At 44.9% G+C, this 15,650-nt stretch overlaps 2 protein-coding genes across 3 annotated transcripts; one reads left to right on the top strand and one right to left on the bottom strand.

The window, feature by feature from the left end:
* The first annotated feature begins 74 nt into the window (after positions 1-74).
* On the top strand, positions 75-10,407 carry rbm25b (RNA binding motif protein 25b). Of its 2 annotated transcripts, none has more exons than XM_030109904.1 (17): positions 75-252; positions 726-826; positions 1,448-1,665; positions 1,841-1,898; positions 2,006-2,166; positions 2,336-2,521; positions 2,629-2,712; positions 6,185-6,456; positions 6,546-6,663; positions 6,880-6,969; positions 7,213-7,286; positions 7,915-8,059; positions 8,291-8,702; positions 8,785-9,080; positions 9,243-9,341; positions 9,429-9,476; positions 9,586-10,407. In XM_030109904.1, exons 2-17 carry the CDS (start codon positions 748-750, stop codon positions 9,676-9,678), a joined length of 2,433 nt encoding a protein of 810 aa, XP_029965764.1. In that variant the 5' UTR covers positions 75-252; positions 726-747; the 3' UTR covers positions 9,679-10,407. The 2 variants fall into 2 exon arrangements, with proteins under 2 accessions (XP_029965764.1, XP_029965762.1); XM_030109902.1 differs by having other exon boundaries at positions 76-252; positions 7,909-8,059.
* Positions 10,408-10,945: 538 nt separating this feature from the next.
* Positions 10,946-15,643, bottom strand: eif2s1b (eukaryotic translation initiation factor 2, subunit 1 alpha b). The gene is made up of 8 exons (XM_030110528.1): positions 15,479-15,643; positions 13,935-14,177; positions 13,419-13,498; positions 12,634-12,785; positions 12,434-12,540; positions 12,257-12,354; positions 11,650-11,793; positions 10,946-11,564 (listed from the first exon to the last, which is right to left on the bottom strand). Exons 2-8 carry the CDS (start codon positions 14,173-14,175, stop codon positions 11,439-11,441), a joined length of 948 nt encoding a protein of 315 aa, XP_029966388.1. The 5' UTR covers positions 14,176-14,177; positions 15,479-15,643; the 3' UTR covers positions 10,946-11,438.
* Positions 15,644-15,650: the final 7 nt, after the last annotated feature.

Here is a 15,650-nt window from a genome sequence, read left to right on the forward strand (position 1 = left end):
TGTGATATGAAAAAAATTAGTTACAAACCCTCTGCCTAGGCTGTGTTGTCCCGGTACACAAAACAAGCGCACCTATAGTGAGCTGCGTAAAGCGCTTGCGTCAATATTTGTCAAGGCCCGCGACTAGCTAGCGTGCTAGTTAAAAAAAAAAAGCTAGCGTGCTAGTTAAACACTGGGCGGTGATTAGAGGTTTTCTTCACTAATAACGTCCTGCTTGTGGTTTTTCTACCGTCTCTCGCCGCCTGTTTCGGGGTATGTATACAGTGCCGCTTTGACGTGCATTTTAAGATGGTGTTTAGCCCGCTAAAGTCACTTTCGTATTGTTGGTTGACACAAGTATAGCTAGTGTTAGCTTAGCTTAATAAAGCCGTACCGGGAGCACGGTAGCGTGCTCGATGCTAGTTTTAGCTAACTAGCTTTCTCACCGTTTCCTCTCATAAATTGTCTTATTTTTCTTCTTTCAAAGTAACACACCATCGTCACAGCAGGGCCATTGTTGGGCTTTATATTGTAATTGTATCAGGCGTTAATTTAACTGCACTTACTCCTAAATTTATGTCACACTTCAACAGCTAATATCGTAAAGTACTAAATGTCAGAACGCCGATGCATTATAATGTCACACGTCAGTGTTAAACAAAAGAAGGTGACGTTTGCTCGACGAGGACTATTACTGTGTTGATGTACATACAAACTGGCCGCTAATGGTTGTCACCGTTCCTCAGGTCGGTCTGACTCATTTCTAAGATGTCCTTTCCACCTCATTTAAACCGGCCTCTGTTGCCCCCGCCTGGACTCCCCCCTCAGTATGCTGGATTTCCCTCAGGTAAGCATCTCAAAATCCCGTTTTCACATCCCGGATTGCTTTCTCTCTGTGTGTTATTATTAGTCAACCACTTGAATCCAGCATCACTCTCAAAAAGCAGCCATTCAGTACTCTGAAGAAGGTTGGCATTATGAACTTTGTTTCCTTCCTCTTGTCTCGACTTGATGTTATCGTTTGCGAGAGACACTCTCATGCAGCCTCCAGATAATTTCAAAACATGTTACACACATGTCACACACCCGACAGTCATTTTCAGAATACAGAGTATTCAGTACTGGGAAAGTGCCTCAACATGAGTTGGTCCTACAGTGTTAATAGATGTTCAATACAGAAATCACATGTAATAATACTACTGTAATCATTCTCACTTAGCAGTGCTTGTGGTTGCATGTGTAAGATCTGCTTAATTTGTTTCAAAATGCAACTCTTTGCCTTGTTAATTAGTAATTGTGTTGATATCTGCACACCTCATATTGCTCCAGTGCTCATGTGTAATGGGATTATGAACTACAAATCATAATTTTCCCTGAGGTTACCTCATAACACTGTAGCCAAGTCTTTATCGAGCACCTTTATATCAGTCTTTATTGTTTTACATGACATGTGGTTTCTTTGTTGCAGCAACTCCAATGATCCCAGTTCACATGGGCATCATGGCCCCCACCCCGACAGTCATGGTCCCCTCTGTGTCAGTCGTCAGCAAGCCTCCAGTCCATAAAAAGGATGTTGCTGCTTTGAGAGCCAAAGACAATGACGAGAACAGTGGGCCCACCACGACAGTCTTTGTGGGGAATATATCAGAGAAAGCTTCGGACATGCTCATCAGACAACTGCTGGCGGTAAGGGGAGAAACAATTATTACATGAGCTCAACTCTGAGGAATTGATAATTTTTCTCTATTTAAAGGAAGTAACATGATGATTCTTGCAGCTATCTTTTGTTACTGTAATTTATTCAGGCTTCAACAAAATCAAATTGATGCATAACTATTTTGTTCTTTTGTGTGATTTCTAGAAATGTGGAATTGTTCTTAGCTGGAAAAGAGTACAAGGAGCTTCTGGCAAGCTTCAAGGTAAGTCATCACAGAAAGTGAAAATCTTGGATAATTTACTTGGGTGGTCGCCCTTCATTAACTGATTTTGTTCAAAACTGAGCTTTTTTCGCTTGTATTTTATGCAGCTTTTGGTTTCTGCGAGTACAAAGAGCCCGAGTCCACGCTCAGAGCCCTTCGGCTCCTTCATGACCTGCAGATCGGAGACAAAAACCTGCTAGTCAAGGTGGATGCCAAGACGAAAGCACAGTTGGATGAGTGGAAGGCCAAAAAGAAGACGGCAAATGGGGTATGAATTTCTTTTGGAGCATCAAGGTTGTTTGTTTCGCTCGTACTTCACCATGTGCACATGTTCCACCCCTCTGGTTCTATGCTCCGAACTCAGATTTGTTGAGCCATTCAAAAATATATCCGCTTTAAATGATAAACTAATGACTAAATCTTGTCATTGCGGGCAGACTAAGAAGGCCGAAGACGGAGGAGACGAGGAAGAGGAGGTTCTAGATGAAGAGACAAAGAAGAAAGATCAGATCGTCAAAGGTGCCATTGATGGACTGATGCGAGAATACGCCGCTGAACTAAACGCGCCTTCGCAGGACGACGAGTCTCAGCGTCGAAAGAGAAAAAAGGAGAAAAAAGAAGAGGTACTGTGTGAATGTCTCATTTGTGTGATATATCGATTTGTTCTCCCTGAGCTTAATTCTTGTCCCTCCGGGCCGAGGACTGACCTCTCTTCTCTGTGATTCGTCAGGATGACATAAACACAATTGACATGGAGGAGGACAAGAGAGACCTGATCTCCAGAGAGATTAGTAAATTTCGTGACACTCACAAGGTAAAGTTTCTTCTTTAGTCTTGTAGTTGACATTGCAGGTTTTGGACAGCAGCTGTTCACATAGTTCACTCCTAGAGCACATTAGGTTCACACATTATGACTGTTTTTTTCTTCCTCTAATTACATACATGCTGCGGTACAAATTGGCAGTCTTTAAAACCAACACCACCTGCACATGCTAATTTGCCCCACAATGCTCAGATACCACAAGCAGGCAGACTATTTGGCAGCTATTATTCTTGTCACCCTTTTTCGGGCCTGATTTGATACCTGTGATCACCGTAGTCAAACAATCTAGGTGTGACCATTATAGATCCATTTCTTCATTCATCACACAAAAATGCATGGAGACGATGTAAAGTTACTTAAAAGCTAATCTATTCATTAAACCCCACCATTATGATAGTGATCATATGGTGACTAAAGCAAGATGAATCACAGAGCTTTGGAAAAAGTTGCCAGGATAGGATGTAAGTATCAGCCTTCATTTACTTTATACATATACTGGGCGTCCCCCTCTTGAGGACTTGCATCGGGGCAACGGTACTGCTCTGCCGTGTGTGTTGGCCTGGGCCCTGGAAGCCTGTGATTTAGCCAACCGTTTGACAGAACAAAGATGCCTCTCTACTTCATGATGCTGAAATTATGAAGGCATTGGCAGCTGCAGGGAACGCTGGGCAGTCTGTGAACCTGTGTGAGTCCTCTGTAAATTATGATCTGTCTTAATGGTGTTCATGTTGAAGCACAAGGTCTCAATAACCACTGCAGTGACTTTGGCTATAGCATCTATAATGCTAGTGTGGAGTGGGGACGCCCTTTCCACAGCAGTACGATGATCTGAAGACTGACAAGGTATGTGCTCTCTGTGTGTGTTGTGGTGTGATTTCTCTCTCCTGTCTCTTGATCTCCTTCTCTGCCTTAGTTTTTTTCTTTTTTGCCAGCTATTAGTTCAGAAAGTTAATTTATGTGTTTAAAGTGCACAGGATGGAAAAAGAACACATTTTGGCACATCAGACAACTTGAACTTGTAGACTTTTTGTCTCCTAATGTTGAGCTGAGCAGGGCTGTGCAGCTTTGATCAAAGTGTAAACTGCAGTCAAAATGTGACTGAGCACATAGACTACATGGATTTACCAGACCTGTAGGCACTATTTGTTTTTTGTAATTTAATCACAATGGCAAATGTATTGATTCCTGAAAATTGGCTCATAGGTCACAAATGATGTGACATGTTTAGCTCACAGTTGCAAGTTGCTCTTATCTGATGCAGAGTATTAATATTTAACATGGCTGCAGAGTGAAACAACAGAATAAAGCTTTAATATGGTAAAAGCTTAGTATACAGAAGCAGACATGAGCTCAAGATGTCCGCTCCCTGTTTCTGAGAGATTTTGATGTTAATCTGCTTGTATTATTGGGCAAAAGAAAGTCAAACACCGATTATCTTTAGTATCTCAAGAGTGTTGTCTCTTTCCCTAAGTGACTCTGGGACTTTCTCTTTGTTTTTTTGATTATTTCTTGTCTCTGAGTCTCTGTCTGTCATCATGTGTTTTTAATGCAGCCATTTTGGTCAGACTCTGCTTGTAAAGGAGATGATTTGATCTCAGACTGGTAAATTAACGGGTAGTGTGAGGAAGTTCACTGGATGGGGGGTGTGTCAGAACACTGGTGAGACAGAGTTACTCGACTGATGCCATGTCACCATCAAAGTCTGAAATAGCAAATATGTACAATTAGTAAATCACATTAATAAACAATAAGATAACCAACACAAATATTCCTCCACATGCTGTCATCTCCCCTCCATTACATCTCCCTTTCCTGCCTCTCTGCTTCCACAGCAAATGAAGAGATCTGTAGTCAAAAATAGTCTAGTGAGGACACCTTGTGGCGAAATTAAGTCACTGCACCCTTATTCTTGCATGGCAATAACACGAGAAAGGCAAGACTAAACCATGGTATTTAATAATATGTGCATTGCAACATCAAGGTAACGCATAACCTAACTCTCACTTTCTTTGATTAACTCAGTACTGGATGTGACAACGGAGCAATGACAGGAATAATGCGGCTGGTGGGATAAGTCAACATAAACACTGAGATGTAGTACAGAGTTTAGGAAAAGGAAACAAGCCCTAAATGCTACATGCATCATATCACATAAGCTTGATCACAAATTTAAAGATGATTCTGATAAAACATTTGACCTGTAGCGCTTCTTTAACAACAATACATCTGATAAACGGATAAAACCATTTGAAGCTCCATCAAGCCTTTTGTATCTTAAGCATCGCTGGTAGACATTACAGAGGTAAGTAACAAGACACAAAACAGCAAGTTTTTCTTCTTCACCATTACATGGACGATCTTTAAATTATTTCTATAATATTTATACAGAAGTAAATAGTTTTTAATTATTGCTGGTTCCTCAGGTTGCATTACACCCAAGGTTACTTTTACTCCTCGATTGCATCAGCTGCTCACTTAAATTAACACATTTCATGAACGACTCCTTTTTTGTGTAACTGGACAAAAATAAGAAAAGTGCAAGACATTGCATATTTTTTTTGTTTGAATAGTTATAAACATATCTGAGCTTTCTTGAGAAATTCACGTGGCAGCCTTGTGTGTAATGCTCACAAAGGCAGAGTCATTGTGTGTGTGTGTGTTTGTGTGAGTGTGTGTATGTATCTGAGAAAGTTAGTCGTGATGATCCACCGAAGACTTCTGCGGGGGTAAGACTGCTTCTACAATTTTATATATCTGTCCAGAAATGTAACTGATTTTCTTAATGTTCATTTCTTGATTTTTAGCTCTGTACCAAATGCCATGTGTTGGATGACTGTAAATCCTGTTGTTGATGATGATGACAATGATGCTGAAGCAAGACAGAATCCCATAACATTTTTCCCTTGTATACCGTGTGACCTGCTTTCCTCCCAGGCCTAACTTAAAAGGCTTGTAGGGGCAGCGAAGGGCTGAGTCCATAGTTCAACACCTGTAAGTCACAAACAACTAGTTCACCGAAAGACTGATGCCTGTTTTCTGTTTTTGTTTTCCTTGTTCTGAGAGGAGGACCCTTAAGGAGAGAAAAACTTTTGTCTTTTTGCCGCGTTTTTCTCGTTACGAATGCCTCAAAGTTGAACTTGTCCCACAGATCTTTTGACCCTTAAAGTGGTTTCCAGTCACATTTCCGCTAGGCTGTAGTTTAGGCTGCAAGCTTTAGACGGCAGAGCACACTGGACTGCTTTAAACGAATGACCAAGCTGTCTCTCTGTGAGGGAGAGCCCAGTTTTTCCGATGTAGGATTGCAGCTTCTCTTACAGTCGGCTGATTAGCGCAGGGCATGTTCCTCTAAAGTTCTCCAAAACCTGGAAACCACTTGATCTGTGCACAGTTGTAAAAGTGACTGCAAAAGACCAGCGGCATCCTGTGGGGCGTCGGCTGAACCGCTCTGTGTTTTGCTCTGCAGAAACTAGAGGAAGAGAAAGACAAGCGGGAGAAGGAGCGGCTGGAGTTTGAGCGCGAGCGGAGGGAGCGGGAGAAGGAGCGGGAGCGAGAGAGAGAGCGGCGAGACCGCGAGAGGGAGAAGGAACGAGAGAGGGAGCGCGAGCGGGAAAGAGAGCGAGAGCGCGAGAGAGACCGAGACAAAGACCGCGACCGCCGGACCAGAGAGCGAGAGCGGGAGCGGGACTGGGAGAGAGACAGGAGCCGCGACAGGAGCGCCGACCGCAGCCGGTCGAGGTGAAGCAAGCGTTCTCCTCACTCACTGTCCTCTATCTCCAAAAGGCAATAAAATGTAACTCTGTACATCCACAATTTTCCGTTTGTAGGGAGGTGAGTCGAGACAGAGAGAGAGAAAAGAAGCGAGAACAAGAAGACGAAGAGGAAGCGTATGAACGCAGGAAGCTGGAAAGGAAACTCAGAGACAAAGAAGCGGCGTATCAGGAGGTAGGATGGACTGCTTGAAGGCCATGAAAATCTCTTTCAGCAACATCAACACAGGCAGTGGTTTCAGTCGCCGAATCTTTCTCTTTCTTTGGGAAAGTTTTTTCCTCTTCCCAGAAATTCACACAACATATCTTGTTTTAGCACCAATATTTTAACAGTTGTCCCTTTTCGCCTTTACTGCCAGGAACAGCTTACCTAAAACATTTTTCATTTCAGCGTCTAAAAAACTGGGAGCTTAGGGAGAGGAAGAAGGCGCGGGATTATGCCAAGGACACGGAGAGAGAAGATGAGCGCCGGCGTGAAGTGGTGAGAGGACTGAACGGCCTGTGATGTTGACGGGAGCGTGGGGCTTGATTATGAACAACAAAGTTCATACTGTTGTTTGAGATGCTACATGGAGAATTCTGCTCATTAATGTGAAACTTCTGTGTGGTGGTTTGGATTTAATGGTTCAAAATAAAATGTCAGATTGGATTGTTAAAATAATTGTGAAAACGAAATTACAGTATTGTTGTTGAGTCATTTAGTTTGGTTCTTGTGATCTTCTAGGTGAAAGAAGGCAAACGTTTGAAAGAGTTCCTGGAAGATTATGATGATGACAGAGATGATCCCAAATACTACAGGTGAGACAGCGGAGGGACACGCTGAAACGTCTGGATTACTGCTCAAAACCATGCAAACGTCCATCTTCAGCAACAAGAAAAGGTTATAAAATTACTGTAGTGATGCATCTAAATGTGAAACGGCTGTGAGCACACCCGCAGGCCACCAGTGCATCACCAAGCAAACACAGACACACAAACTCACAGCCACGCCTAAAAGCTTCAAACACGTTTAACTGTGAGAAAAAAAACTGATCTGAAACCAGAGACCTTCTCGCTGTGAGGCTGGAATACCAACCACGACACCCCCATGCAAACATATTCCTCTGTACATTGTTTTGATTTTACACGTTTTAATTGTGTCGAATACAGAAACACAAGATTAACAATGAGTCATTTTAACTCAACAAGATGTTCTGTGATCTATATATTGTGGCAGTTATGGCCACAGTTTAACAAAAATGAAAAACAGTTAATCTTGTGACATTTTTCAGTACATTATGGTATTTTAAAAAAAATCTGGTAAAGTTTTGCACAAATAATAAATCACGTGGCACGTTCAGTGTGACTGTAGTCCGAGTCCATGCAGCACTGCAGCTCTGGCCATTGTTCTACATGGTGCTATGCTCTGTGTTGCCCCTAGGGGCAGTGCGCTGCAGAAGCGTCTCAGAGACCGAGAGAAGGAGATGGAGGCGGACGAGCGTGACAGGAAGAGAGAGAAGGAGGAGCTGGAGGAGATCAGACAGCGGCTGCTAGACGAGGGACACCCAGACCCAGACGCAGAGCTGCGCAGGGTAAGCCCGCCTGCCGCGGCGGGGATGTTGTGGATGTGTGTGTTTTCCCAGTGTCTGCCTGTAGTGTGTGTGTGTGCTGTGTTGCTTTTTTTGAAGGTCACTTTATCATTTGAGTCTCTCTGCATCTCTGCACCTCCGCCACGTCCAGCTGTCATTGTCTCTTGACCTTCTTTGCTGTGAAACCCTCCGATTGGGGGATATTTTTCACACGTCCGCCTGTTATTGGTCCAGATGGAGGAGGAAGAGGAGGAGCGTCTGAGACGGCCTCCCATCATCCAAGAGCCGGAGCCCGAGGAGGAGCGCGAACGCCACCGGAGTTCCCGGGACCACCGGGATCGCCGCCCGGAACCGGAAAGACCGGAGCCCCGCGCCAGACCGCCGCACTCGGACGACGAGGTGGAGGAGGGCGAGGAAGAGTACGACCACGACGAAGACAACCCCGACGTGAAGCCGCCGAGCTTGAAGCCCATGATGCGGCCCATCACGGCGGCGCCCTCGGTCTCGTCCGCCAGCGGCAACGTGTCCCCCGACACGCCCGGGGAGGAGTCGCCCTGCGGCATCATCATCCCCCACGAAAACTCGCCGCCCGACGCCCTGCCGCAGGACGAGAACCGGCCCAAGATCGGCCTCAGCCTCAAACTGGGTGAGTCCTGAGAGCGTGCAACGCCTCTATCTGTGAAAAAAAGCCTGAAGACCAGACCTTGACGTGTCTGCGTCCGGTCCAGCTGCCACAGGAAGCCCGAGTCAGCCCAACGCCGGGAAGAGGAAGAAGCTCCCCGTGGACAGCGTCTTCAACAAGTTCGACGACGAGGAGGCGGACGAGCAGCCCCGCAAGAGGAAGCTGGTGCCGCTGGACTACGACGACGACAAGAGCCTCGGGGTGGACGGCGCCGGGCTGTCCAGCATAAAGGGAGCGAACACCGAGGAGAAACGCAAGCACATCAAGAGCCTGATCGAGAAGATCCCCACGGCCAAGCCGGAGCTCTTCTCCTACCCGCTGGACTGGACCATGGTCGACTCGGTGAGAACCGTTCATTTCAGTTCTGAGCCGAGGAACGCGATCGAATCGCAGAACCCTGCACGGCTTCTCGTCAGGCCAATAGAAGAACGCCAAATGTTTCATCTCACTTAAACGGCCTCAGCCATTCAGACGTCGTCAATATTTCGCCTCTCTGCTCCACAGACGTTAATGGAGAGGCGCGTTCGGCCGTGGATCAACAAGAAGATCATCGAGTACATCGGCGAGGAAGAGCCGACGTTAGTGGACTTCGTCTGCTCCAAGGTACCGATCCTCCATACGCCACTGTCATCTGGGCTTGGGAACGATTAAGATTTAATCATCCTGGTGTTTTCGTCCGTGCGCTCTCAGGTGATGGCTCACAGTATGCCGCAGAGCATCCTGGACGACGTTGCCATGGTGAGTAGTGATAAAAATATGTCTGCCTCGCACCGGAATGATAAAGTTGTCTTCGGAGTTCAGTGAGAGCGAAAGATGGAACTTTTGGTTCTCTCTCCTTCCTCTCCAGGTTCTTGATGAAGAAGCTGAAGTCTTCATAGTGAAGATGTGGCGGCTGCTCATTTATGAAACTGAAGCCAAGAAGATAGGACTGGTGAAATGAAGCGACGTTTTGTTTTTCCCCGTTCCTTCCCCCCTCCTCACTCTCTCATGTTGTATTATAGTGTAGCGACGGTCCGTCAGCCCCGACCTGTAGACTTCTGCTCATTCCCACGATCGCACCACTTGTTTCAGGTCTTTTTTTTTTGTTTCTTTTTCTTTCTTCCAGCACCACCCGGCCTCTCCTGTGTCTGCAGGTGCTGACGGTGTCGGTGTGCTTCAGTGTAAATACAGTACATAATTGTTTGGCTGTGATGGAAAAATTGAAAACTGAAGTTGCAAATAGACTCGGTGTCATTGTGTTGATGAATAAGAGACTATTTTCTGTTTGTGTACGTACAAACACACTGGGGGGGGGGATATTGGAGCTTTCCAGTCGACACACACTTTACAGTATGATTTTTAGTTCAGTTTTCCATGGGGTATTTATTTAAGGGTCTTGGACGCCACCGCAGCTTCAACCAGACAGACGTTTCCCTCGTCTCCTCACATTCCTGATAAACGGGTCAGTGTGTTCGTCTTTTGTTACCGGTTGAAATGTGTCTGCTAGGAGAACTCCTCAAATCGTCCCAGGTGGGGAACTAGTGAAAGCACACAAACACACACACACACGGGAAAACCACTACCAGAAAACGGGCAAAGAATAGGACAAAAAGGATTTCAAGTTGTGAAGATTCTCTCCATTTTTTTTTTGTATTCAGTAAACATTTGAATAAAAATGACTTTTTTCTAACAGGTTGTCAACATGTTTTATTTTTGTCACCAAATAACTGATAGTCAAATACAAGAAAAAATACTGTTAATCATCTCATCTCATTTTTAAGTTTATTGATCAAACATTTGTATTGGAGTTGATTTTACATAACTAGATTAAAGACTTCAGGTCTTCTTAGGAACTAGAACCCAGTGGTTTGAAGAATTAAGTCAAAAATTAAGTCTCGGCTCGAGAGACTTACTGGAAAAATACTCAGATCCTCAGGTGTAGTTTAACTTCCATCGCTGTGCAGAAAAGTAAAATGAAACCAGATGATAATGATCAACCTGTCGGACTGAGCTTTGTTTCTGCTCCTGCACTCAGAATGTCTGACAGATAAGCTTGTTGCTGAGGAGGTAGGGTTAAAAATGACAAAAACAAATTCTATAAGAGGGGGTTGTTTTCATAAATCAAATAAAAACCCAAGGTTTTTTCTCTATAAGTTCCACTCATCGTGCGGAGAAAACTATAGACCTTGTGAACCTTCTTCCCGTTTCATTCAGCAGAGACAGACACATTGAGATCAAAACATCCAGAACTTTATTGATGCCATGTGAGCCGAACAAGATCTTTGCCAGTAGAAACCTTGAAACACATGAAGTTACAGCTGAGCGGCGGCGCGTCTCCCTCTTCAGTCGATCACATCCAGAGATGAAGCGCTGTGGACACTGAGGCCGCCGGGCTCTTGAAGCCAGAGGGATGTGAAGGCCACCGTCTGTTGAACAGCTTTCTGTACTTTAAGAGTTATCATGTATTCAAATTGGGAGTACTTAAAAATAGAAACTATGCTGATGTTTTAACTTGTGACGTAACCATTCGCCCGGTCAGAAATCTGCTTCTTTCGGAGAAACCGGGACGTCTGCCAATCAACTAGTAACACCCGTTAATGTTTGAATGTGAAAGTTACCGTCTGTTGGACTGAGTGACTGTGACCTGTTCACATGTTCTCCTTGTGTTTGCCGTCTCCCGCCCCCCCCTAGACCGCCGGCCTTCCTTGTCCAGCGCCGACTCTAGTCCTCGGCTTTGGCCTCCATCTCCTCGGCGTCGTCGTCTCCGTCCACCTCGGCGTTCTCCCGCTCTAGCCGCTCCAGCTGCCGCGCCAGCTCTGTCTCGTCCGTGTCTGTCACCACCTTGGGCTGCGAGACACCACCGCCGTTTAGTTATCGAACGCTGGATGCCGGCGCGGTGAAGATGTGGAAATCATGACTACTTCTTCCTCACCTCCATCTGGATGTTGAAGACGCCTCGCTTCTCCTCGATCTTCTCCTTGATGGCGGCCATGGCCTGGTTGAGGACGGACAGGCCCTCCGTGCGCTCCAGGGTGGTCGTCGTCATCACGTAGCGAGGGGGAGCGATCAGGTTGATCTGCCGGGGAAGAGAGAGAGTCAGATCACAAGTCAGAATTTGAGATAAAATGAAAAAAATCTTCTCTCAGTCGGCTGGATTTTCAAATTTGTCAGTGCCTTGTGGGCTTATCTGCCCTCAATATGGACTGACAGGCTGATGGTTGTCAGGCTGTGCGCCCCTTCATAACAACCAAGGAGCGCTGCAGCGTGATGTTCAACGTAACACTACAGGAAGTGGCTCAACAAAGGCAACCCTGTGGGCCAAGACTGAAGGCAAACACAACCTGTAGTTATGAACAAGCCGGAGACTATTCCAGGTCCTGGAAGCCACTTTCCAATCTCAAAACAAATACAGCTGCAATCTGTGTTCACACAAGTCTCACCAGCACAAGCAAACCTCATTATCGACTCAAAATCTATTACATATAAATCAGGACACTAGTTTCTACACAAACACACACAGACTGAAGCAGTGACATTACCTTGATGGGCATGGCCTCCGTGGAGCAGCCCAGCCCGGCCCTCAGAGCCTCCTTCACGGCGTCGATTCCCTCATAGCCGTAACACGCCACCTCGATGTCTGCGGGAGGAGAAGAGACGCCACGGCCGTCAGGAGCAGGCGATCAGCTGACACACATTCGCCTTCGGCGGCACCGCACCTGCTCGGATCTTGACGGCTTGCGGGGTGAGCCTCCTGTTGATGTTGTCGATCAGCACGCTCCTCTCCTCCTCTGTTAAGTCCAACCCGTCCAGGATGGCAGGATCTCTGTGAGGTGGAGGATTTTTTTTTTTTTATGGATGTGTCTCTTTGGGAGACGAGTTAGTTTTTCTTCAGTCGTCGTCGTCGTCTGAAACTTACGACACAGCCTGTTTGAAGACGTCATACGCTCCGTATCCGGGCCGCTTGTATTTCTCATCAAACACCCAGGCGGTGCGCTGGTACAAGCTCTCCAGCTGCTCATCCTTACTGTAATCCAGCACCTCTGCCACGTGTCGAAGGATGCTGTACACCTGCGCACACACAGAAAGCACATCAAATCGCCCGAGAAATAAAACACGTGAAGGTCAAACTGAAGATAGTGGTGATATTAGAGAGAAATGTCTAGCTTGTATACAACTGCAAGAATCTACCTTTTAAATCTGAGGTGACTCACCTGTTTGACCATTTCGTGTGTTAATGACAAGTAAAGAGATTTTTGTTGAATGTTTTACTAAACTTCAGCCAGATATTTACCTAATTTTGAGCACATTATTCATGATAAATAATGCTTTATGTCTGATATTGACACTTCCCAGTTTATTTTAAAAAATTACACGTTTACAACATGCTTGCATGTAAATGGTATTTTTTTAATGCATGCCCTATAAAAAGTTGATTAAACAAATTATCTGTCCCTTACATTAGATGACATGTGAACACTTTATTTTTCACATTCTCAAATGTTATGCGTGTTTACACAGCCTTTACTTATAGTTCATTGAATCCATAAATTCCACACTACAGTTTCAGTTTCCAGAGCAAAGCTGAAAAAGGTAAAAAAAAAAAAAAGGTTCCTAACATCAAATGAGTTAGCAGGAACAGTGGGTAAGGAAGCTCTTTGGATTGCAAACTTTGCAGATCTTTACAAAGACAGTCGAACTTACAGTTTTAGATTTGGTGAATTTATCTTCACACTTGATGGCCTCCTCTGGTGAAACTCTTCTTTTGGACAAATCAATGTATCCTGTGAGCAAGAAGAAAAGAAAAACATTCAAATGACTGTAAAATGTGCTAAAGTTTGAAGTTGTGCAAGATGAGGTCGATACAATGATTAAATAGTAAGGCCAACTGAACTGTCTTGTTTTAGTAAATGAGTGTACAATCAGGCTAATGGATCTGAATGATTAAATTTAATAAAAAATTAAATTAAACACTAGTAGACACTAACAATGCAGTGACAAGTCACAGAGCTCAAGCTGGACCTGAAGAATATGTTCTATTTGATGAATTTTGTCTGGTTTGCTTCTGAAGGTGAAGCAACATCAATCACTGAGAGACTGAGGCAGATTTCATCCCTCCGTCTAAAAACCAAACAGCAGTAAGTCCCGTTTAAACCCTGTGCTGAGGTGAATATGTCCCAACACATTTGAAATGTCTGGAGTCCTCCCCACAACACACACCTTTCTCTTTGTCTACTCGGATGACGACCACACACTCGTTGCGGCCGATGCGGATGAGCTTGTTGATGGAGCGGATACGTCGACGCGACAGCTCGCTCAGGAGGATCATGCCCTCGATGTTGTTGTACTCCAGGAGGCTGACGTAGGCGCCCATCTCGGCGATGGACCGCACGTTCACCATCACCACGTCCTCCACCTCTGGGAACCGGTGCTGGTAGAATCTACAGCTGAGCCCCGGCATCGCTGCGGGAGAGAGAGGAGAAGAAGAAGAAGTAGAAAATAGTAAGAGGGCAGACAGTAGCTAGAATAAATACAGAATAAATGTATATTGAGTGATGAAAGGGGGGTAATCGGTATTGTAAAAACTTCATTCAAATGCCAGAAATGTTTGCATAAATCACAAGTTTTAAAATCATGTGATGAACTCCTTGGACACCAAAGTGGGGAAAAAAATAACAGTTTTTCACGATTTTTATTATTAATTTACAGTCCAGTGTTGCAGTGGAACACATAATGTAACACTTGGGGCAGATGTTCCATTTAAAAAACAGAATCAGGCGATTGATTCAAAGAGAAACTGATAAGACACGACAGATGTTGTTTATCCCACACTGGGGAAATTCTAGTATTTCAGCAGTGACAGTAAACACTATTATAATAGAAAATAAGATGAGATGATTGTTTTTTTTTTTATGTGAATTCTATATATACAGATTATTGTAAAGTATTTCATCACTGGACTCCTGCCACATCAGATTATCATCTGATAATTCACAGTCAGTCTAATGCCATGTGTACAAGGCTTCATTTTCTTAAAGCAGCCACAAAAGCTGGACGCCTGTGATTCACAGTCCAGTAGAAGCCAGTGATCCTCGTGCTGCTGAGCTGTGGAGAACGACTCTCACTTCAATCTGACATCATTTCAAAACAACAGCTATGCTCATGGTGTCCCATTCACCAATTCCTTCCCAGGTGCAGGTCAACTGAATGCACTGTTAATTCCCCACAAAAATAAACACATTAACAATGACTTTCGTTTTAGAAGCTGCAATTTGTGGTATTTTTAAAGAGACCCACCCAAAGGTGTTTCTGCCTTCATAGATATCAGAGGCGTGGACACAATATATAGAGAAACACCCATTCAATATCTGAATTCCCAGGGTGGGTTTAACTACTGTGATAAATGAGTTTTACAGGACAACACGGGATAAATTAAAGGACTTTTAATTCACCGACACTGGCTCTGAGTTAGATGATGCAACGCAGACAAGCTGGAGCCCACTGAATGAACACAAGAAATCATTTCCACCGAATTTCCACAACATGTTGACACGATTTCAAGAACAAACACTCCCATTAAACACCGTGACAAATAATATTTCGTTATGAGTGCAGTCCGTTATCTTCCAGCTCACAGCCCCGGTTTCCAGCGGATCACATGCGGCACATGCACCGCGGCACAGGCTAGCCGCTAGCCACCGAGCTAACAGCGCCGAGCGCTGCCCACCTCCCGCCGAACATCCGCTTTCTCCGCAAACACTCACCTGTGTCATAAGTTTACAGAGCGATACGCTGAATGACACCGCGGAGGAGGTGTTTAAATGTCCGGCTGTGTTCACTTTTCTCGGTTTTCTGAATGAAAAAGTCCGGCCCGCTAGCTCACATTCATGGGGTGTGCTAACGTCTCACCCGGAAAGGATCGGACGAGGCTGGTGA

Source organism: Salarias fasciatus, chromosome 15, assembly GCF_902148845.1.
Source record: "Salarias fasciatus chromosome 15, fSalaFa1.1, whole genome shotgun sequence".
In the NCBI taxonomy this organism is placed as follows: Eukaryota; Metazoa; Chordata; class Actinopteri; order Blenniiformes; family Blenniidae; genus Salarias; species Salarias fasciatus.